Genomic DNA, 25,616 nt, shown 5'->3' with positions numbered 1-25,616 from the left:
CATTGAGACGCAAAATATATCATAATTTCTCCGTTTATGCTCTCAACATTTTCACAAAGGTAAGTACGTAAGAATATTTATGTAACTTTACAATTGTCATTGCTTGAGCTTCAAATAATTATATTAATTCAATGTTACACTTTAGTTTTGGGGGTAGAACTGCATTTAAATCTTAACGAATCAACTTAGTGCATATGGATTTAAGATTGTAAAGTAATTGATTGTTAACAAAATACTTTTTTTAACCTTAGTTACAACTTAGATTTGCTGATTTACTCACCCCCTGTCAAAAAGTACATTTTCGACTGTCCTTTTTCTGAAAACAAATACAGGTTTGTTGAAATCATTCCAATAAATGTTTTAAACCTTCAGTTTGTAGCTTCATTAAACTGCAGTTAATAAACCCAGTTCTTTTCACTGTAGAATAATATATATATATATATATATATATATATATATATATATATATATATATTAGATGACAAAGGGATCAGTAAATGTTCTTCAGGTTTTTTTATGCTCAATATGTCCTATTTCCATAAGCATATAGCATCATAGTACATTTATTCATCACTTATTCTTTTTACGTGTAATATTTTTGCTGTACACACATTTCTAACTTTGTCATTGCCAGCCAAGCTGCATGAGACGATGGAGATCTCCACATCTGGGCCACACAGAAACTACACATGTGAGGCATTTTCCCCTTGTTGTCAGACGGCATCTTGAGTCGTTTAAATGAAACCTCGTCATCGCTAAAGTTAACATTTTCTCTTTCTTTCAAATATATAACCAACCCAAACAAATGTAATTCACCAAAATGTTTGACACATACACGTAGCCTGTACTGTCGTACTAACACACTGACTGATTATATGTCACAAAGTAAAATAAAGTGGCGTTTTGAAATGACATAAAACACATACCCTGGTAAATACTACACAACACAAACTAATTAAATGAAACATAAATGGCTCCCGATTAGAATCAACATGCAAATCAGCTAGCAGAGTATCAGTAACAGACTTTTATTGGTCATTTTTGTAAATTGCATGACTTACACACCTGTTAAGTTTCATACCAGTGGTTAAAGTGGTTTGCTCTATATATGCTCTATATATTGTGTGTGTGTACGCATTGAAGAGATGCTAAGCTAACAGCTGACAGGTAGGGCACGCACGCACGCACGCACGCACGCATGCACGCACGCACGCACGCACGCACGCACACACACACACACACACACACAAACACACACACAAACACACACAAACACACACAAACACACACAAACACACTGTATTTCTGACGACTGACACGTAAACAAGGAGAATGTTTTTCTCTCGCGCTTGAACCACATCTGACAGATTATAACCGCTTTAACACTTTCAAAGTTGTGCGTCACAAAAACACTCCGTAATCCACTTAAAACGCTTCAGAAATCCACTTTGGAATCGCAAATTACCTATTGTAAATGCTGTAAACGGACGTTCTAAAAATTCTACCAGAAGACACCCTGCATGCAGCAGCTAAGAAAAAGGTCTATAGGGTCCCTTTGGCAAGGATTAACAGATTAATATCTAATTAATATTTTAGTTTGTTCTTTGTGCGATTGATTTGCAGAATTTAATGGGAATAGTTAGTTGTTTTAAGTATTTTTAATGTTGTTTAATGTTTGTCTTAAATGTGTGGTGTGATATATGTGTTGTAAATCTATTGCGCTGCAGAACAAAGCGCCCCAAAAAGTTTACAGTAACAGTACTGGGAAACACCCATACACACTCATTCACACACACACTCATACACAATGGAAAATTTAGTTTATCCAATTCACCTCTAGCTCATGTCTTTGGACTGTGGAGGAAACCGGAGCACCCGGAGGAAATCCCACACAAACACAGGGAGAATATGCAAATTCCACACAGAAATGCCAACTCGACCTAGCAACCTTCTTGCAGTGAGGCGACAGTTATAACCATTAAGCCATCGTGCCATCCCTTTTTTTTGGTCATTTTTTAACATTTTTATATTGTAAACAATAAAATCAAATTAAAATTGCATGTCCTCAAGAAAGCCAATGTGTGATTTGTACTAAATCATCTTCAAAGGCTAGAGGGTGCTCTCTTGGAAACCCATAAACCTGTCCAAATACACATGAAGAAATCCAGGAAATCTCCTGGTGAAAATGGCAGTTGCTGAATAAACAGAAGATTTAATTGCTTTCATTGATTCAGCACAACAAATAAACACAACAAGTGTTAAACAAGGATTAATTTTAAACCCTCGCCTGTAGTTATGAGGTGAGTTCTGAGATTATGAGAGAAGTAACGCAAACTGCTATCATTATCGAAGATAACGATTATCTGTATGTAATTATCCACCGAATAAACCAAAAATGTACATTTAATAAATTTTTTGCAAAGTTATCAGCGTACTCCGACTCCGTATCTGCATCTCTCCTCTATCTACACGCGTTAAAGGTTTATTAAAACTGGCTTTACACACAAAATGTGGATAAAAATTTCCTCAATTAAACTGCCAGCCCTAATCCCTTTCCACAGAAACACATTGAAATCTGACCTTGCCGTCCATGTTGGCGATGCTGCAGTTGCACTCGGTGGCTCCGTAAAATTCGCCGATCTGCTTGACTCTGAAGCGCTCGACGAAGGCCTCCCACACACTGGGTCGCAGGCCGTTCCCCACAGCCAAACGCACACGATGCTGCCGCTCGGAGGGACGCACAGGTTGAGCAAGCAGATACCGGCAGATCTCTCCTATATACTGAACAACCTGGAAGAGACAGAGAAAAACAGACTTTTGGAGTCATTTCAGTAACATTTCACATCAAAGACATTCTTGAAATTTATAAAGAAAAGCTTGAACTCAAGTTGTATTAAAAGCAATCAGGCTTCCAGCTTCAGGTTTTCTGGACATTTTACTATATAAACAAGCAAAATCTGTGTGATGAGGGTTTCTGCCCTCTTGATTATGTGATTTTATATTGTAATCATTCAGTATGCAAAATGTGGAGCAACTGTAAATGTGATCTCAGTTTAAGAATGACATCTTTGACATGCATTACATTAATTATTCACTCATTTGAACTAAAAAACTCAAGCCATATTCTCACAGCTTTAAGCGAAATAGGCAGCAGGATAAATTGAAACAAAAAAATAAAAATAAAATTGTGACATAGAAAAAGTTGCGATTATCATCTTGTCTTGGAAGCACAGCTCTCTGATCAGTAGAAAAATCTTCTCTGTAGAGCAGAAGTTGCAGAGAAACTGTAAATATGCCACAAAGAAAACACCCAGTAAATTAAACAGAGGTTTAACAGAAACATGTTAAAAAATGTGGCATTTATGTTCTTTCAGATGTAGCAAAAACACAGAGCAATAGTTCAATGAGAACTGCTGCAAACATGTCAAATGATTCGAATGAATGGTTATCTTTAATTTCAGAAATAAATAGTCTATGATTTTTGCCATAGCTCTATGCAGTAGCTCTGTGTAGTAAATGCCGCTCCATCTGAAAGCAGGTGCTGGAAATTTACAGCTGATAACACAACCAGCTTTACAGACAAAATGTGCATGAAAATTGCCTTCAATTAATCATGCAGCCCTAATTGACCCCTCGATGGCAGTTTGATTGTCAGGCAATCTGACCAATCATAAACATGATATTCTGTAACTTGCTGAATGGATGACTTGCAAGAACTTTAGTCTAATCTATTCTGTTCAGTTATTGGACTGCCACGGTTTGCATAATTTTACAAATTCAGATATGTAACTTGTGACATGGCAAAATAATCTGTGAACAACCTGAGACTCGGAAGATGACAGGTGAGATGAGCTAAATTAAACTGCACAGTCTGGAAACTGTCCAGATAAACAATAAATTATTCTTTACTGCTGCTTGTGTCTTTTACCGTCTCTCATAAATGCATTATAGTTATGTCTTCTCCGGGATGCCACCGTTTCAAGTGTTTGTGAATTATGTGTTAGGGAATCTATATGTAACATAAAAATTGTTTTCAAATGATCCGAACTGCCCATCACTATAGTTGTAGTATATGGCTTCAATGTTTTTTGTTAAGTTTTCATTTCAAATTATTCTCATATCCTGAATATTTCCCTCATATTCCTTTATATCTGCTTCTGTCTGAAATCAGTATACACATTTTCTAGAAATGATTCACTATTTTTGCACAAATTGATAGGTGAGCACCATGCCTGATAGCGAATGCCTGTCAGACATAGACAACTTGGGCAGGGTTTGCGAAGGGTCAATTAGTATTTATGGATGACCCCCCATATCTGAAATTAGCATGAAGCATTTGTACGGGATAAGTGAAGTCTGTGATTTTAGTCAAATTTACAGAATTATCTGCTGGATTATAATGTCAAGGTGTTCTGTGGTCCTGTTAGGTGGATTAAAAATAGTAATCAACACCTTACATAGAAGAACATTCTTTTCTGCACACAGCTATACATATTAGAGGTGGGCCGTTATTGAAGTTAACGCAAGACTCTTATCGCGTGATAAAAAAAATAATATATCGCTGTTAGTCTATTCTTAAATTTGGGTTGGAAGCTGGGTCTGTTCTACGCAAGCAATAATGTAGAGGTCTGTATTCCCGTGGCTGTACTGCGGGACCCGACCAGATATTTTGGGCCACGTGAATAAATTTGTTATAAGTAGTCTGGACTCTGTATCATCCAGCACATCATCTCCTTTCATGTAAGAGTTTCCTTGTAATTTTCCTCTTTAACTGCAGTTTGGCAGTTTCACCTTCACTCATGAACATTTCATTCATGCCGCCTTGACAAACTGGTGTATTAGATGCAAATAAGGAGTAAGGACTGGTAAGAGAGTTATGAAATTTAATAACACACGCCAAATAGAAAGAAAAAAAATCAGCATTTTGCGATGTGCGTGTGTGTATGTGCGGTCCCCTGTATGTAGATCGTTCTACATGACGGTAATAGTTTGATTGCAGTGTTTACTTCAATAATGCCACTAATATAGGCATACTCCATATGTCTTAATTCCATTTCTGTTAAAGGGCACCTAAGTTACTTCTTTTTTCAGATTTAATATAAGTGTTTTGCGTCTCCAGTATGTGTCTGTAAAGTTTCAGCTCAAAACACCAATCAGATTGATCATTATACCTTTAACAAGATTCTACTTCATACATTTTTCCACCAGGGGGTTATTTTGTCGTACTGCACCTTTAAGGCTAGTCTTCCCTGCTTACTGTTTTTACATGCCTTTCTTCTTTAGTCATTATTTGGGAAGCACTCATATTCTGAATGCCGTCAGCAGAATTCAAATGAGCCATTTTAATCTAGAATAATTCCAAGATTACAGTGAGATTAATTTAGATTTAAAAATAATAATCTATGCACACCTATAATACATATACATCTAATTTGATTTCACTCTTCAGATGGATTTCATAGTTACTTTTAGCAAACCCTAATCCTAACCCTGACCGTAGCGATTTCACCCTTCACCCATAATACTGCCAAAATACAAAACATTCCAATGCCAAGGGAAACAAACTGATATACGACTCTGACAAATCCTAACCAAACCATTGAGATTCCGATTATCTACTAATCTAATATTATCACATGGCCCCTGTGTTTTACAGAAATTTGTAGAAATAATTGTGCTTCACAGATGTGTCACATCAATGTTTTCCATGCATGACCTCTATAATAATTCCAGAGCAAATTACCTGCTGTTTTTCCACACACCCAATGAACCTCTCAGAAATCTTATCATGTAACCAATATGAATTTCTGTGATTGCCAATCACAATATGTTTTAGCCAATGTGACTTTTCATAAAAGCTATTACTACTGCTCTATTTCTACTTTGTGTGCGGCACTCAATGGCGGAGGTAATCATGGAGGTAAACCTGCTTGACACTTAGCGTAGAAACAAAAGATCACAATAAACAAGATCCAGATCTGAGAAATTGCTTAGAAAGGCCACTGTAATACAGATGTCAGATAAGATTAGTCCCTTTTTCATTTCCATGTTTTGATTATATAAGCAATGCCTGACATAAAAAATGCTAGTGGATTTCAGCATAATAGTCATAAAAATAACTGCAGCAATGCAATATTTAGTGAAAACTAGGGAAACATTTTAATTCAAGTTTAATTCAGATTTTATATTGATTATTAGTATTGATTTGCGATGACGTATTTGATTGGGTTGCGCCAGTTGAGGTTTATGAGATGGGGCAATGTTTATTTTTCTGATCAGTCACATGAAAAAACACAGGCCACTGGCCACTGTAATAAACACAACTATGTTAGTCTTGTCATTATCATAAATACAGATGTTAGGGGATGATAAACGTAACGCTTATGTCATTTGCAAGACTAGTCCCATCGGAATAGGGCTAATGCTCAGATTTATCATTTCATTTAAGGACAGTTAAAAATACTAATGGTATATCCAAATGACAATGACTCGATGGCATTTTCAATTTAGATTTTAAAACACATTCTGATATTATATCGAGGAGGTTATTATAATGGATGCCATGTTTTATATAAACAACAATTAGGTTGCCATTTTGCTGTTGAGCCATTGCTAAAATCATAAAAAATATTTTTAACATGCATGAAATAAAATTAGGCTTAAGTTTACTGAAATAAAAATTCAACACAAATTATATAGATATAAAAAACTAAAATAAATACATTACTAAATCATAATTATTAATCATAAATATATAAAAAGTGTAAAATTATTAATTAGAATTACAGCAATATCTCAATATTAAAATAACCCAGATCCAAAAAAAAAAAAAAACTAACCAACTAAATTCATATAATCAAATATAATTAAATAAGAAAAATATCATGTAAAAATAATCATGTAATTGCCATTTTATTTCAGGATAGTTAAGTGTAAAATTGGCCAAACCCCAAAAAACTTTGATTTAAAGCGACTTTGTGATAAATTCAACTGAAATCTGTGCACACATGTACAGGTGCTGGTCATGTAATAAGAATATCTTCAAAAAGTTGATTTCACTAATTCCATTTGAGAAGTAAAATTTGTATAATAAATACATTCATTCCACACAGACTGATATATTTCAAGTGTTTATTTCTTTTAATGTTGATGATGTTGGTGACAACCAATGTAACCTCAAATTTAGTCTCTCAGAAATTTAGAATGTTACTTAAGACCAATACAAAAAATAATTTTTAACAAACTGGAAAGTATGAACATGAAAAGTATGAGCATGCAGAGCACTCAATACTTAGTTGGGTCTCCTGTTGCCTGAATTACTGCAGCAATGCGGCAATCCAATGGAGTGGATCAGTCTGTGGCACTGCTCAGGTGTCATGAGAGCCCAGGTTGCTCTGATAGTGGCCTTCAGCTCTTCTGCATTGTTGGGTCTGGCATATCGCATCTTCCTATTCACAAGAGCCCATAGATTTTCGAGTTCGCTGGCCAATTAAGAGTAGCATGAAGAGAGATAGCATGGTCCTTAAACCAGGTACTGGTAGCTTTGGCACTGAGTGCAGGTGCCATGTCCTGTTGGAAAATGAAACCTGCATTTCCATAAACTTGGCCAGCAACAGGAAACATGAAGTGCTCGAAAACGCCCTGGCATAGAGCTGCATTGACCTTGGACCTCAGAAAACACAGAGAAGCAACCCCAGCAGATGGCATGGCACCCCAAACCATCACCACAAGCAACACATGTGTATTGTGTGCCTCTTCTCTCTACCTCCAGACTCCAGGACCATGATTTACAAATGAAATGCTAAATTCACTTTCATCAGAAAACATAACTTTGAAACACTCAGCAGCAGTTCAGTCTTCAGCCCAGATGAGATGCTTCTGATGCTGTCTGTTATTCAAGAATGCCTTGACACAGGGAATTTAACAGCTAAAACCTATGTCTTGGATATGTCTGTGCGTAGTGGTTCTTGATGCACTGACTCCAGCTGCAGTCCACTCTTTGTGAATCTCCCCCAAATTTTTGAATAGGTTTGGTTTCACAATTCCTTCCAGGGTGTGGTTATCCCTATTGCTCGTACGCATTTTTCTACCACATATTTTCCTTTTTCTTCACCTCTCTATTAACGTGCTTGGACACAGATCTCTGTGAACAGCCAGCCTCTTTTGCAATGACGTTTTGTGTCTTGCCTTCCTTGTGCAAGATGTCAATGGTCGTCTTTTGGACAACTGTCAAATCAGCCGTCTTCCCCATGATTGGGTTGCCTACAGAACTAGTGAGAGCAGGCCTTTGCAGGTGTTTTAAGTTAATTAGCTGATTAGAGTGTGACACCAGTTGTCTTTAATGCTAAACCTTTTAACAATTTTATATGACCAGCACCAGTTTATTTAATGTGTTAGGAAAATATATTAAAAAAGCAGAAAGCATTTTCATAAAACATAGAAAAACAGAATGCAAATATGACATTCTCAAACTGTCATTTTAATAATCTGGAACAGTCTTATAAGCCATTACTGACCCAAACACCAGTGACTTACAGTGCAGTTGTGTTTGATGCAGTCTTCCCAAAAGCGACTTGCTGAAAACTTCCTCTTGACCACCACAGTTAAACCATGAATCAGACACTGGCCCACCCCCATTATATTACCTGTTCAAGAGTAAAAACAGTGTACAGAGAAAACTATATGTCAGTATATTAATGCCAGCAACTGATTAAAAACTTTCTGCTGTTTCTATAGTGCGTTTCATACAAGAAAAACTGTATCAAATCAGCTTTTCAGAGAAAATAGAGGAAAAAATACGTAAAAATCAACAAAATGCTGCTGATATTGTTCTAGTTAGTACAGTTATGTTTGTGAAATGGTCCATACCTGCTGAGTGGTAAAGGGGTAAACAGTCATAAATGATGTCATCTGGCCGCATACGAAAAGAAAGGTAGCCGAAAGCAGCAATCCTGTAATACCTAGCAAATAAAACAAGTACATTAAAAGACTGATGTGAAAGTTTTCCACTGTCAGGCTGATTTATATGTGGCGTGTCTGCGAGCAGGTTACCGGCTGTGCACCACTATAGCAGCTTTAGGGAGTCCTGTGGTGCCAGACGTGTAGATGTAGAACAAATGATCTGTGGGAGAAAAGAGGAACACTGATGAGAAGTGGATTTATTGAGTGACAATTTCTTAATCTATTGGCAATTGGATGATGATATTGTGAATAGTTTTGGATATCGGTAGGCATTGACTTGATTTTTTTTTTCATACTATGGATTTTGATTGCAGTTTCCAACATTCTTCAAAATATCTTCTTTTGTGTTCAATAGAAAAAAGAAAGTTACAAAAGTTTTAGGATCACTTGAAGGCGAGTAAATGGTGAGTGAATTTCCTTTTCATTTAACTGTTAGCGGTCTGACCAGATAAGTAAAAAAAAAAAAAAAAAAAAAAAAAAAAATATATATATATATATATATATATATATATATATATATATATATATATATATATATATATATCTGTAAATTGACACTTTTTCCATTTTTTAAATTGAATTATGAGACCTTGGTCTTTCTTCAAAAAAAGTGTTGATCTTGAAAAGTTTGACAATGTGACTTATAAACATTTAGAATAGTTTAACATGATATATTGTCAGGGTTGGTGTTGTATATTATGCTGCAAAAATCTTTAAATTGTTATTTTAAAAACTTGGCTCTTTTTTTATTATTTATTAAACAATATCTTGTCTTAAACTACTAAAATGTCAATAAAAGTCACTTTGATGCACTGTAAAATTGAATTTTAGCATCAAAAGCCGACAGAGCAGAGATACACATATCATAATGCCATACACAACCGTAAATAAATTTAAACACAAAATACAGAAACTGTTAATTAACAGATATCTTTTACAGTTACATTATTGCTAAAGAAACACACTTAGAAATAATAATAATAATAGTAATAATTGCTTATATTTATATTGCTCTTTTCTGGACACTCAAATCGATATTACAAAATCTCCTCCACCAGTGTGCAGCATCCACCCACCTAAATGATGCAACAACAGCCATTATGCATCAGACCGCACACCACACACCAGCTGATTGGTGGAGAGGAGACAGTGAATAAGCCAACTATGACATGAGGATGGTTTAGAGGCCTTAATGGACGGAGGCAAATGGGCAAATTTGGCCAGGATGCTGGAGTTTTTCTCTTTTAAAGGACTCTTTATTAAAAGGACATCCTGGGATTTGTAACGACTACAGAGTGTTGGGACCTCCGTTTAACATTGCATCCAAAAGAAGGCGCTCACTGAACAGTATAAAGTCCCCATCAATATACTGGGGCGTTAGCACCCACACAGACAGCGGGTGAGCACCCCCTTTTGGTCCCACTAACACCATTTCTGGCAGCAACCTTATTCTCCCATCCAGGTACTGACAAAGCACAGCCCTGCTTAGCTTTAGTGGGAAACCATGTAATGCCAAGTAAGTTGCAGAGAGCTAGTTGCCAGCAAAATACAACTTATTCTATTCAGCAAGTACATTAAACTAATACAGTTCTTTTGTATTTTAAATTTATTAAGAAATCCTGATAAAAAGTTAAGCGACACAACATTTTTTCCACTAAAAGCTGATGTAATGTACTGAAAATTCAGCTAACAACTTAAGAATGAACGAAATAGTAAAATATATTAAAGTATACCTACAAATTTAAATAAAAAATAAATGAATACATAGATTCATTCATCAAAAGTAGGGCTGCACGATATTGGAAAAATGTGACTTTGCAATATTTAGTTAGTTTTGCCACGACATATATTGCGATACGAGTGTAGTTTCACCAGATGATAAGAATAGCTGTATTTGAAAAGATTTCCTTAATTTAAATCGACTGTTATGACCAAGTCTTTTTTATGCAGTGGATCTGCATAAATTATAATAAATTACAAGCAAAATAACTAAATAAAAAAAAAAATAAACAAACAGTACTTTATGGTTTTCTGGAGAGTATAACAGTATTCAAGTACAGCAATTGACCAATTAATTATAAAATAACGAGGTCATTATTGTATTAAAAAAATTCTATATATTCTTATCCTGTGATGCGACTATTACAGATATACACATTGCGATATCGATGATCAAACGATAAGTTGTGCAGCCCTAATTAAAACAGTTGTGTTGTAAAAATATTTCACAATGTTTTGATGGTGTTTTATGTATTTTTGATCAAATAAATGCAGTCTTGGTGACACAAACAAAGACCGCAAATCTTATAGCAAACTTTTGAACACTAGTGTACATACATGAAGACATTTGATTGTTCTGATAAAACAATACAGAACTGTCCATTATTTACTTCTCATTTTCTTAATATTCTTTTATGATGTTAACTATTTATAACAATTCACACTACAATTAGAAAAAAATACCAGCAATTTGACTAGGACATCATACCACGGTTATAACCAAATTTAGTATTTATATTATATTTTAAAATATAGTTTTTATGATATAGTCTTTTTATATTAATTTTAAAATTCACTGAAAATTTATATTAAACCTGAAATAAAGCATATTATCATAAAATAGGAAATGCAGACTGGCTTTTAATGTAATATCTTTACACTGACGCTGCGATACCTTTATTACCTGTAGTGTGTACATTTCAAAGTTATTAACATCGAAACTGTGAAACATTTTGGAAACAATCATTGAAACATTTTGAAACAGTGATATCCCTAATGCACAATATCCTGTAGATTTTACATAATGCATTAAGTATTCAGAATTGGCTGTGCTTAGCACTATTAAACTATGCAATTCTGATATTCTTGAATATGGCTTTATCTTATTACCATCCTGTCACTGAAGCACTTGATTCAGACAGATTATCGTCTTGTATAATTAAAACAGCTCTCAAACGGAACGCGGGGCTATTCGACAGATCGCCATCACTTCACAAGGGTGGAAACCATTTATTCGAGCTAGCGAAACTCCATGATGTGCAATTAAAAATTTAATTAATATGCTACTCAAAGTTGTGGCTGATTCAGGGCTATTACACAAAGAAACCAATTTCACTGCCAGTAGCACATTCCCAAGTGTTTCAATAATGGCTTTGTGTAATAGGCAAACCGAGGAAGACATCAAAAATATACTTTACACACTAACAACTGACAATAAACACAACTAGCCATTGGGTTCAACAGACAAGGTCATTTTAACACTGGTCCTTTACTTGCAGCAATTGTCTAGGAATTACTGACTTACCTTGGTAAAATGGCCCACAACACTTTATTATTTTTCTACAGAACTGCTGCAGCAAAGGTTGTAAAAGCACAAGACATGAAATAAATGTAATACCCCAGTGCATTGAGAGTCAGAGTAATGTGCACATAAAAATGCTAAAAACCCCATCTGCCAACCTCTCGATATGGCTCTCTACAGCTGGAGTTTCGACTTTTTATCGTGCAGGGAAGGAGTTAAACATCTACTAAAGCCCTGTTCAAACCATTATTTTCCTGGTTTTGACAAAATTTGCTTGATGCAGTGTGTGTTGAGGAATCCTAATCCGTGTTGGGACACAAGATTCAATAATTTCCTCTAGTGCAGTGTTTTATAGTGTACAACAACCAATGGCATGCCTGCGACACTTCACAACATCATTGCAGAAATTATACTGAGGCTTGTTGCACAAAATGAGTTGAACAAACTTTGGGTTGCAGAGTAAGTTTCAGGTTGACAAAACCAAACAAATACAACCAATTCAGAACTTAAAGAACCCCTTTTATGGATTAAAAAGGGTAATTTTTTTGGTTTTGGCGGTCTCCAACAACAAACTAATATGCATGCAAGGACAAAAACTATTTCATTGTTTTAAAATATGCATATATTCATACCTAATTGTTCCAACGACTCCCATATTATTTTTTCAGCGATTCATTTGTTCCCAAACCACTCCTTAGCACGATGTTAATCGGCATTGATTGGTTTGATGACCCAGGGCTCTATTTTGACGATCCGTGCACAAAGTTCAAAGCGCAGGGCGCAAACGTATTTAGGGCATGACAGAATCCACTTTTGCTAATATAAGGACGGAAAAATCTACTTTGCGCCATGGGGCATGCTCTAAAAGGGTTGAGCTTGTTTTCTTAATGAGTTGTAGGTGTGTTTTGAGAATAAACCGCTCTGAGTCTCATCTCCCATTCCCTTTAAGTGCCAGTTTTGTCGCGCCATGGTGCATTTGCTATTTACATGATGACTTTGTAAGTGGAAAAACTGAGCATTTCACTAGCAAGAAAACAGTTAAACAGAGCATCTGCTGCACGAGAATGAGAGATAAGGCCTCTCAATATCTACTTTCACTTTCACTCTCGTAGATAGGGAAACCTTGTAGGCACAGACATCAATTTGCCTATAAATAATTAATTTTGTTTGTTAAGCGCAAAGATTTGTTTCAAAACTATTTCTAAATTCAATTCTAATTTCCAGCAGACGAATAAATCAACAATAATAATGAATTGTGTTCAAAAACCTGAGTTATATCCTAAAACACATGCTGTGCCCCATATGGTCTAAAACCTGACAGGTGGGCAAATCTAAGCTTGTTTTTAATAAAACAAATATAAATATGGATATAATAAATAATACTGCTAATAATGATACAACAAAAGCAAATTCTCACGAATAAACTGAAAAAGCCCCCGAGATGAAGAAGGCATGAAAGTATGGTTTTTAAATTTATGTAGGCTAGAAAATAATATGTTTTGTAATATTTTAGTCCTTTATATTTTTATCCTATATCTATCCTTATTATATCCTATATATACTTAATATTTATATTATTTTTCATATGTAAAGATATTTGCATATTGCTCTATATCTTGTGTGTATTAAGCAGTGTGCAAGCGAGTCACACAACTAATGCGCTCTGCGCTGGACAATAGACCGGCTTTGTTTTGGTCTATTGAACAATCTATTATAGTTTCTCAAAATAGCAATGCACCACCAATGCGCCACAGAACGGCTTTCATTTTAGACCAAAACACCTATGGGCGCACATATGAGCGCAAATGCATTTGCTATTTAAACAGCGTGACGCAAAACGTCAAAACGACTCTAGCGCCAAGCAGAAACTAGCAAACAACTATTGCATCGCGTTGCTCCACAGTCTGTTGTAATTGGTCAACTGCGCTCAGTGCGAGACAGAGAGAAACGTCTTCTATGGCTTATGAACATTGTTGAAGTAGTCAGAGAGCAGAGTCTATGTGTGAGCCCAATGCAGGAGTGCATTACAGCAATACAGTTAAACACCATTATTCTCTATTCTTTATTCTCTATTCTTTACCATGAGTAAAAACAACAACACACATTTAGTATTAATCCACACACTGGTAAAAGCTGAACTATTTTGAATCTTGACTGTGGCACTTGTGTAAGAACAGATGACGGCGGCCATAGCAACGACAAACGGCAGTGAATCGCGAGCTCACAAACGCAATTAAATCTGTAAACAAAGTGGTATGCGCCACGTTTTCAACAGAGCTTTAGACACGATATGAGAATATAAAAAGTTAACCAGCTACAGTACAAGCTGCGTGGAGCGGTTACAACCAACAAAAGACAATTAAATACACATTTTGCAAGCTAGAGAAAAAAAGCCGGCACCCATTTGAAATCACACTTACACTTGTGAAACAGAGGAAGAAACTGATCCATGAACTGTGTACTAATAAAGTTCCTGTCATAAATAGTCTTTTCTAATCTTTTCTTTAAGAAAAGGCAGAAGAATCCACCATTGCAAGGTAGATTATTGCATTAATCACCAGAATGTTCACTTAATAATGTTCACTCATATTCAGACATGATCAGTCCCAAACACAACCGCATTCCGCTAGTGTTTAAAGGCGCGATCACATTTTACCAGATCCAGCACAGAACATATTTGGTATCGTTTCGTGTCGATGTCGGTACGAACAGACAAAAGATCTGGACGAATGACAAATCATTTAAACAACTCTGAGTCTAATTTTTTATTTAAAAAAAAAAAAAAAAAAGAAATCCATATTTATAAACAAGGTGCATTTTCAGATTTAAACCTCAGCTGGATGTTTTCATTCACTTAGAGCTGTGTTACACTGCATGGAAGGTAAAAAAAACAACAACAGGGACTCTTTTATCCAGTTGGAGATAAAATTTGGACCATGGAGCTGGAAGAGTCTCACGAGAAGCAAACTGTCAATCAATCAAGACATGAGAGAGTCAGTTTGAATAACTTCTAGTGAATCAGCTCAATTCACTTCTCTGTTGAGATGTCATTATAAAAAAACTGTATAATAATTAATTTAAACACAAAATGATTCAGCAAAAGGTTGAGAGGGCAATTTAAAGGAAATAGTATTGGATAACTGCATATAATAAAGTGGGTTCACCAGCAGCTCAAACAAAATTCCTTGTGCAATGCATCTAATAAAGGGCAACACAGTGGCGCAGTGGGCAGCCCTGTCACCTCACAGCAAAAAGGTCACTGGTTCAAACCCCGGCTGGGCCAGTTGGCATTTTTTGGGAGTTTCAATGTTTTCCACATGGGTTTCCTCTGGCTGCTCCGGTTTCCCCCACAAGTCCAAAAACATGCGCTATATGTAATGTAATGTGCATTTATATAGTGCAATTATTGTGGATGGCCATACACCCAAAGCGCTTCACAATCATGAGGGGGCTCTCTCCACACCACCACCAGTGTGCAGCATCCACTTGGATGATACTACGACAGCCACAGGACAACGGCGCCAGTGTGCTTCCCACACACCAGCTATAGGTGGAGAGACAGTGATAGAGCCACTTGGTGGATGGGGATGATTGGGAGGCCATGACCGTAAGGGCCGATTGGGGGACATTGGCTAGAACACATCCCTACTCTTTACAAGAAGTGCCATGGAATTTTTAATAACCACAGAGAGTCAGGACCTCGATTTACCGTCTCATTCGAAAGCTATAGGTGAACTAGGGTGCAATCCAACCCACTTTCTTGTCTCTGAAAACTCAAAAAGTTTGCTCAAACTAAACTCGAATGTGAACTGGCAACTGCTTTGTTTACAGCCGTTGTTGGGAATGAATCTACTTATTGACTTTCTTTTATTCAGAAATACACGCACACGTAAAAAGGAAAACTGGTGGGTAGACAGACAAACAGACAGACAGATCACAATGCAATGTGTAGCCTGATATATATATATGGCACCCATAACATGTCTAAGTTTTTATATAGGCAAAAAAAGCATAATCTGACATGGTGACCGACATTAATAGCCTAAACAGGGTTTTATATAGCCCACCGCTTTCAAATATTCATTTTGGCATTCTTAAGGTTTAAAAAGAGGTACTGTTTGTCCAAGGTTGTGTGAAATTGACTAAAAATATAGATGATATTTAGCTGAGTGCATTTATGTGGCTATTTTAGGCCTGTCATGGACAGCTGTCTTCTAAAGGTTTTCATTTACTTTATATTCTCTTCAGTGGTTAATTCACCGAAGCAACAAATATTATGCTCGTTCACTCCTAAATCAATTTTCCTCATCATTTACTCACATTCAAATGCTTTTATAAACTTCTTTCATCTGTTGAACACAAAGTAATGGAGATTCTAAAATATGTTGGAAAATAGCAGCCACTGAAATCTGCACAACTCTGGTTTGCACTCATTGCCATATGCCCTTAATGTCATTCTATTGTATTGTATAAAAAAAATTTCTTTACGTATATTTTTAGACTACATTTTATGTATATTTTTAGAATACATTTTATGTATAATTGTATTTATTGTAAAATCTTTCTTAAAACTTTTTGTATTAATATTATATATGTTAGGCACCTAGGGTCTGAGAGTAATGTAATTTCGCTTCTCTATATGTCCTGTAAATGTGGTTGAATTGACAATAAAGCTGACTTTGACTTTTAGAAAATACTATAGAAGTATGACTGTTATTTCCTTAACATTCTTCAGCATATCTAGCTTTGCGTTAAACAAAAAAAAAAAAACACTCAAACGGGTTAAGAGTAAATGAAGGATAAGTAAATTATGACAGAAATTTAATGTTTTGATGAACTGTGCCTTTAACTTTTCCATTAAGGCACAATATTTTGCTATTTCCAATGTAGGCGTGTGCTGCATAGACAAAAAATACAGGTCTCTGGACTGCAATTAAATAGTCACATTTTGTGACCTTTTTATTTTAAACTGCCAGCGTTAGACACTTATTACCAAATGCACCACGAAAAGTGTAGAACGTATGCCTATTGGATGGACCAGTAAAAAAAAAAAAATTAACAGACCAATCAACTGGAAAAAAAAAAAAACAGTGCTGGTTGAACTACAGTTATTGTGGTTGAATGGATCAGACATTCATGACCACTAATGAGAGCTATTATAGATTTCTCCAATATGATCCACAAAATAATGATGCAACAAACAGCTGAAACACTGTCCAAACATGATCGGGCTATAAGGCTTTTTGCTTCACAAAACAACTATCCCCATAGTTTTGCTGCAGTGATGCTAACTTATATCTATTCAATTTAGTAAAGATACAGCTATTTTTACATTTTTTGTTAATTTAATTTTATTTACATAACAACTCAAGGTTCTATTAATAATATTACATTTGAAACAATACCAAATCAAGTGCTGGTGCCACCACCTGTAAAACTTGCTGCACTGCTGTCCTGGCTAAATTCCTTTCATCAGCCCTTAACCATCATGGCCTCCTAATCATCCCCATTCACCGAATTGGCTCAATCACTGTCTCTCCACTCCACCAATAGCTGGTGTGTGGTAAGCGCACTGGCACTGTTGTCCTGTGGCTGCCGTCACATTCAAGTGGATGCTGCACACTGGTGGTGGTGTGGAGAGACCCCCACTTTATGCTTGTGAAGCGCTTCGGGTGTATGGCCTACACGGTAAATGCACTATATAAATACACATTAAATTACTTCTCTTAAATGTTAAGTTCAATGCACGGTCTGAAATTTTTGTCTAAAATTTTTGCATGTCAAAAAAACTAATTTGACCTCACTCGATCAAATTTACACACTGCTTCAGAAACTTTTATGGGTCATAAAATGAATTAATCAGGTTGGATTCTTTCGTGTCAAGAAAAATCGCTTTGAGGGGTGATTTGGCAATTCAGAGCCACAGTACAAGCGAATACCAAAATTCAGAATGCTGTCAGTCAGCACATAGAGCACTTTGCTATATAGTGCATAATATAAAAAAGAATGGTTTTGGTCTGAAATATGGAAAATATGTGCAATTAAGTGAAAGTCAATTTCAATTTTGGTCTTTAACAATTATAAAAAAACAATCAAGATTAAATAATTATTGCATAAAAATCTTGTTTCTTTCTTTCAGTCCACAACATACATCCCCCACAATGCCCAATATCACATGGAAATCAGTAAAATCATCTATCCTGACTTTTACAGCATGGGAAGTAGATTTATTTGTGTTTTTCAAAGCAACGAGAACTTTTGCATGCGCTCAGCACCAGAGACAAGCAGAACATATACGTATAGAGTAATTCTAACTTAACAATGCACCTAAATGGTCAAAAAAAAAAAAAAGTCAAAATGCAAAGCTTGGTGATTTGGCACAAAAATCAAGCTTCCGAGTTCAGACTGTGAGATTTTCAAAATAGTTGTGTGACAGATGTTTTCACACTGCATGACTATCTGTTGTAGCACTCTGTCGAAGATGGATTGGTGACAGGGGGCTTCACAATGCATGACTTTACTATTGAAAAAATCATCAATAGAGGTGTGAACCTATACTGGTCTCACGGTTCGGTTACGATCATCATGCCATTGATTCGGTAAAATTCGATATCTTGGTGCATCACGGTGCATTGACAATGCTTTCCATACACAGTGTTATATTTTGGGGGAAGGCTATAACAAGCTGTCTGTATAAACACAGACACCACACTGTCTCTCATTCACACACATACACAAACAAACAGCACCACACACACACACACACACACACACACACACACACACACACACACACACACACACACACACACACACACACACACACACACACACACACACACACACACACACACACACACACACACACACACACACACACACACACACACACACACACACACACAAGCCCTCGCAATATGCTTTTAGCCGGGAGAGCTTGCAATGAGCAGAGCAAAATAAATAAACAAATAAATAAATAAAAACTTTTTTGACGGTCCCTTACTGAGAGCTTCTCTCAGCGCATATTGCAAAGGCTTAAATGGAGCAGTGGTAGTAATGCAGAGCGAATAAAAAAGAAAAAAACAGCAGTGAAACATAACCAGCTTTGTCTTTTTGTAGGAGATACACTTTAGATCTTTTTAGGGTAGGGCTGGGCGATTTAGCAAAAAAAAAAAAATCTAGGTTTTTTATAAAGTTTGACCGATTCACGATTTCGATTTTTTATTTTACTGTGTTACTAGTCTTCTCAAAACATTACAACAACATGACTGAAGTAGCATTCTCTTTATAAGTAACTTGAAAAACCATCTGGTTAAGGAACATTGTATTTTTAATGGCCATGTCATACAAAAATCGGTCATGAACAAATTCATGAGTTAAACAGCGTTGCTGAAGATTTGAATAAGAAATATTTGTAAATATTGCACTTGCAGGAATACAGAGGTATTTTTGCAAGTTTTGCTGAGCCTAAGAAAGATCAGCTCGGCTTTGACTTTGTCTTCTGATTAAATGACAGGTTGTAAAGCTGCTGCCTTTTTCTTAAAAAGATACAGTGGAAGTAAAGGACTGAACATGGAAACTGTAAAGCCTAATTTAACCCAATGTGTGAAGTTGTGGACATTTAGTAGGAGCAAATACAAGTACCAGATGTGTCGAATATAAAATAATATATTTAATCTATTTTTCTTTTTTCCCCCTTTTAAATACAGACCATTTGATGTGCTTTGCTCCACTCTCTATTATGCTGCCAGATCTACCTGGTTTTTAACCAGGTCCGCTAAATGACGTCATGGGGGCGGGTACTTTCATTTTCACTGCTACAGTCCCTCACCTCTGCTCGTGTTCAAACCAAAAGATCAGCGCGGTTTTTCAAATGGCAGGCGTTTACGTCCTTCATACATGTTGAGATCGAGTTTATCGACTTGATGAGGGAATGTCTTGACAATCCACACAGACGTGCAACAAGTAAAATCCTACATGACTTCACGCTTTAACAGGCAGTCAAGCAGGTCGCACACCAGAAGCGCCCCGACACGGCGCGGACATAAAAGTTTAAACTATCACACACCAAACACGCACATTCACATGATATTTAACATGAAACTAATCAGATGGCGCTCTGTGGGCCGGCTGAAATATGAACTGCTTCGTGAATCGTGGCTGGGTGGCGCCGGTGTGTGTATAGAAACCCGTTTAGAATTTCTAAAACCCATGGCGTGGTGCTGTGCGTCGCGTCGCCGAGAGGCGCTTCTGGTGTGCTTCCTGCTTCATAAAGAAAGTGAACCCAAGCGCATTGGTGCCATTATAATGTATTAAATATATATATTTTTAAAAATCGCGATTTTTTCGATTTCATTCAAAATTAAATCAACTTAAAACGTAAATTCGAATTAATTAATTAAAAAAAAAAAAAAAAAAAAAAAAAAAAAAATCGGAAAAATCGCCCAGCCCTATTTTAGGGTAAGAGGTTTCAGTTATTGCTGTCTACAACTGAATGTGCCAGGAATATCGAAAACAAAACCAGTATAACCACGCTCATTTCTGGCGCCCCCTGGATGTACATTGCCCTTAGCAATATACCAGTGGTTCCCAACCTTTTCCTTTTTCCCTAGAAAATATTGTAAGGCCCCCCTCCACATTTAGTGATATAATTGCTCATATAAGTTCGCAGTAATGAAGACAAAAAATGTTATTTTCAAACAAACGGTATGTTTATTTTATAGGCATAGATTATTATTTTTTTATCTAGATTAATCTAGGTTAATCTAGATTAATGTGTGCTACCAAAATATGAAAAAGAAGCCTTTAGTGGGGTAAAAATGTACTTATTTTGCTCACCTGGCTTTTGAAGTTTCTCATATACTTTTTTCTTTTTTGACCAAGTTTAAATAAACTGAAAAAGTACGCCTTTTTTAGAACCGAAGCCATGCTTGTTGATATTGTGGTCCCCCAGTTTACTGCTGCTCTCTCATTGGCTGTAGGTAATAACCAATGTTATTATCAATCAGAACACATTTCACATGCCATGATTTAAATTGACAACAGCTCCAGATATTTAGCATGCCAAACATCTCATGGATGTTGGCAATTCAGCTACGACTCATCTGCAGTTCTCTCAGATTGCATCTTTGATCACATGAATGAGCACCGATTTTCCTGTGGTATCGGGCATTTGTCGAAAATCCTGGCTATAATTGTGCAGTTTGAACTTGGCATAACAGTATATCAGATCTGTGCGGCTCTGAAGTGACATCAGGCTATAATCCTGCTGCCGACTGACATAATAAATCGATACTGACTAATTAAATCAATCACAAAAGTTTTGGTTATATGACCTATTGATTAACATTTTAAATAATCATTATTACAATACTGAGCAAAATCATTTTTCATAATAGAGGAGTCCTAGTCTGAAGTTATTGGCAAATCAATGCTTGTTTTTAAATTTATCATCATCAACTAGATAAGAAAATAAATAATCATCTGATAAATTATGAATTATTCCCCCTGGCTAAACCATGAAGGGTTGATGTCAAAAGATCAGCTTAAATATGTTTTTGTAATAGAGTGGAGGAACTATGACGTCAATTTGTATGCAAAAACCCGGAAGCGAGTTAGCATTTTAGCACTTCCGGTTCCCTCGTCCCAAAGTCAATGGGTTTTTAGAGTAGGGTTTCAGTAAAATCGCTTAAATAAGGTCTGTGGCTAACACCAACTCAAGATACTTTCACATTTTGTTCTACAACATAAAACACATCAGTTACAGCACACTCTTCAACTTTTAAATCGATTATGCTTTTTTAAAAAGACGGTTGCTATCAAGTAGCTAACTGGGACTACAGGCGGCGTCGGGGACATTATACGTCATCGAGCTGATCTGGTCTGAAGCGCAGCTCGCTTGTGTTGGGCGTTTGGATTTGTCTGTGATTTAGGTATTTTCAGGAATAGTATTTTATAGTTTGTTGAATTATTCTAATTGAGAATTCATATTGTGTGTAGATAATTCATTCACATGTAAAGGCTGTCGAGACAGACTAATTTGTTGATCATTTATTTTAATTAAACGATATTATGAAGATACTGCTTACCAGTGCAGCCTGATTCTTTCCTGCTCACTGTAATGCAAATATGTGGATAAATGTGTAAAAATACATGCATGTTAACTGTCATTTTAACGTGATCAAGTAATTTCTAATTTTTTTTCTTTATCTGAACACATTTAACAGCAGTTTTTACACTCCTCCATAAAAAGTATAGCAGATGTGACCGTATATGCTGCTTTTCGCTGTACTTCGTGACAAAAAAGGAATATTAAATGTTGCTCTGTGTCCATGATAATGGAACTTGCAGGCATTTGATTGACTTGTTTCTCCTCACGCCCCATTTCTGTCGTCTGTTTAAGGTAAGCAGACTGTGTGCACGCGAGCGATACACTTAGTTAAATATGTCTCATAATAATACTATATAGGCAGATTTATACACATTTTAAAAATTTTTAGAACAACCGCAAAGCAAAACAGATGTATTTCCCACGTAAAAACGATCCAAAAGGCACAAAGGTCTATGTGTGTTTGCGTATTTATTAGTTTATAATATATAGCGTGGATTATAATATAATAAACAGAGAGATTAACTCTTTGTCATGGACATTATTTCTAAAAAATAAGCTTGCTAAGTCGTCTGTAGCAGGGTGGGGCTGACGTCACTGACGAGCGCCCCGAGGGCGCTGTAGTCCGTTTATAGCCTAATGTTAGCTTTTCAAGTCTTGCGTTTGCATTTAAGATCCAAAAGTGCTCAAAGTTGTATTTTCGTGTGACAATTATCCAGCTGAACAAAACGTGTAAGTGTAATGAACAGTGTTTGAACACAGAGCTTATTATTCGCAATCTTCGAAAACCCTATAGGAAAATCCTATAGGGATTTTCACGAGGGAACCTGTATTAATGCTAGCAGCCGATTAACCTACAAAGTGACGTCATAGTTCCTCCACTCTATTAAGTTTGAGTATTCATATTAAGATTTATATTTATTGACCTTCATATTAGTTAATATCTTCCAATTCTAAAGGTTTTTCATCCAAAATTTCCATTTTGCTGCATTTCTATCACACACTATACTTATCACACAACCCTAGCCAACAGTATAAATAAAACTCTTCCTGCAGGGCAGCTTGGACTCCTACACAAGCCATATTTAACTCATGGTTCATGTGTTCGACAACTCAGCTCAACAGGAAACCTTGGTAGAGTGAATCTCACCATTGAAGCCCTTGGACACAGTGCAGGATGGTGGGTGTCGAGGGGCAGATGCCAGGATGGGGTCAAGAGGCTGACACTTGAGAGTGGCCATCAGGTCTGGTTTGAGGTCTCCTGTGCTGAACCGCACCATGGTCTGACTCAAGGAGTGGCTCACTTCAGACACAGCTATATAAACACAGGAAGGCATTTGCCATTAGTTGCATGGTCCAGTGGGCAAACTGTCAAAGAGAAATGCACAGATCAATCTGTCTGGATGATGTTTTTCCTTGTTTTTTGTTTCAATTTGCCCTCCAACTGCATTACAAAAAGTGTATACTATAGCCCATAAACCAGACAGAGAAGCTGAAGATGTGGAACAGATGTGACCTCAAATGTATTAAAATTTGACACCAGTCAGAGCTGAAATTAAAATATCAATTTTCAACGAACACTTGTGGAACTATTGAGTAGATTCTTATACACCACCGATTGGCCAGTGTTTCAATCACGCTCAACATATATGACTGTGATTTGGTACAATGATTATCATGCATCAATTCATGCTTTTCACTGAGCGCTTATACATATAAAGAGCCTGCTTATCATGGTATTGTGGTTGGCACCATTGACAATACACTGTAGAATCCAGCTCTACGTGAGAATGGTTGTGCGTATAGTAAGAAAACATCAGCCATTCTGCATTAATAAATACTCACAATTGTTTTTAAAAAACGTACAATTTACGATTCTGAAAAAGTCAATTCAAATAAAGCCATCTTTATTTTAAAGTAGGGATGCAACCATAAACTGATTTCACTATTAACTGTGCTTTAATTTGTCACCATTAATTAATCGTAAAGGCTTCTCAACACCGTGTTTCTGCATGGAACAAAACTGCTGCAACTAAAAGTTATGCCAATTGTGCACTAGTTCAAAGTTCTGAGCTTGAACACCAAGGATAATAAAATAATAATAATATATAGGAATAACGATAATAATAATAAAAAAATACCAATTAAGTTTGTAATATAGTTGATCAAAAAATTCCTTTAAGACATACAGTAGGTTCAGCAGCCTTTGACTACATTTGTTCTCTTTTAAAAGAAAAATACTTAGCTAATATGTAGCTTACATTTACATTAGACCAATACCAATACCAAAATTTTTATTTTTAGTTATTTTTTATTTATTGTTCTGTCATTTATTTTCAGTGCAAAATTACTAATGTTTGAATGCCAAAAACATTTTTGCCACTTAATTTTAAATCCAAGGAGAAATTGAATATTGTTTTTTTTAATATTCATTTGTGCTTTATTATTTGGTTACTGAGCAGCAATAAATAACACTTTAAAATTGTAATTAAGCTTTTCATGTGATTTTCTAAACTAGTAGTTTTTTTTTAAATTAATAAATGCATATTAATTGTGACAACTATGAAACTTTGAATTGTGATTATTCCTCAGACTATAATCGTACAACCAAAATCTATAAATCGTTGCATCCCTATTTTATAGCACTTTATAAAATGTAGATTGTGTCAAAGATGCTTTTAAATGGATGAACAGGAAAAAAAAGTAATAGCAATATACTTTGTGGGACACATTCATCATGTCAGGCAGGTAGAATTCTGGAGTAATTATATATTAGATTAAAACTTAGATGAACTGATTCAGTTTAGTTTAATAAGACTGCAGCTGTTGAAAAATGATCCACTGAAAAGCAGCTCCACCGACCACAACCAGCTTACCTGCTTGTGGTTGGTGGAGCTGCTTTTCAAAGATTGCAGTCGCAAGGAGCAAAATATTTCCATCAATTGATGGAAACAGAGTACACATATTGGCTTAGTTGGGCATAAAGGTGCACAGCAGCAGTCAAAAAAATTTGAAGGCCTTGAAACTGATCATGCCTTCCATTTTAATCAGATTGTACATCAAATATATGTGATCGGGCAGTTTTTATTATAGCTCAGGTTTAGGTTATCAATTGGGGTTTATACGTTTCAAAGTCTTGAAAAAGAAAAGAATAATATCTGCTCATTTACACAGATTTCTATCTAAAGTTAGGATAATCATCTGTACTTAATAGGGATGCAACAATACAGTTAGCTCATGGTTCAA

At 35.9% G+C, this 25,616-nt stretch overlaps 2 protein-coding genes across 2 annotated transcripts in view; both read right to left on the bottom strand.

Annotated features, from left to right (window-relative positions):
• Positions 1-25,616, bottom strand: part of adgre5a (adhesion G protein-coupled receptor E5a) — a 162,900-nt gene that overhangs the window by 17,624 nt on the left and 119,660 nt on the right. The gene's annotated exons all lie outside the window — the stretch shown is intronic.
• The window catches only part of slc27a1a (solute carrier family 27 member 1a), a 58,756-nt gene that overhangs the window by 16,624 nt on the left and 16,516 nt on the right, over positions 1-25,616 (bottom strand). The window contains 5 exon segments of the mRNA NM_001013537.1: positions 2,581-2,790; positions 8,536-8,645; positions 8,869-8,960; positions 9,052-9,121; positions 23,521-23,685. Coding sequence (NP_001013555.1) covers positions 2,581-2,790; positions 8,536-8,645; positions 8,869-8,960; positions 9,052-9,121; positions 23,521-23,685 — 647 coding nt within the window.

Source organism: Danio rerio, chromosome 3 (genome assembly GCF_052040795.2).
Source record: "Danio rerio strain M-AB ecotype USA chromosome 3, GRCz13ab, whole genome shotgun sequence".
Taxonomy (NCBI): Eukaryota; Metazoa; Chordata; class Actinopteri; order Cypriniformes; family Danionidae; genus Danio; species Danio rerio.
This window is presented reverse-complemented; position numbering and strand designations above follow the sequence as displayed.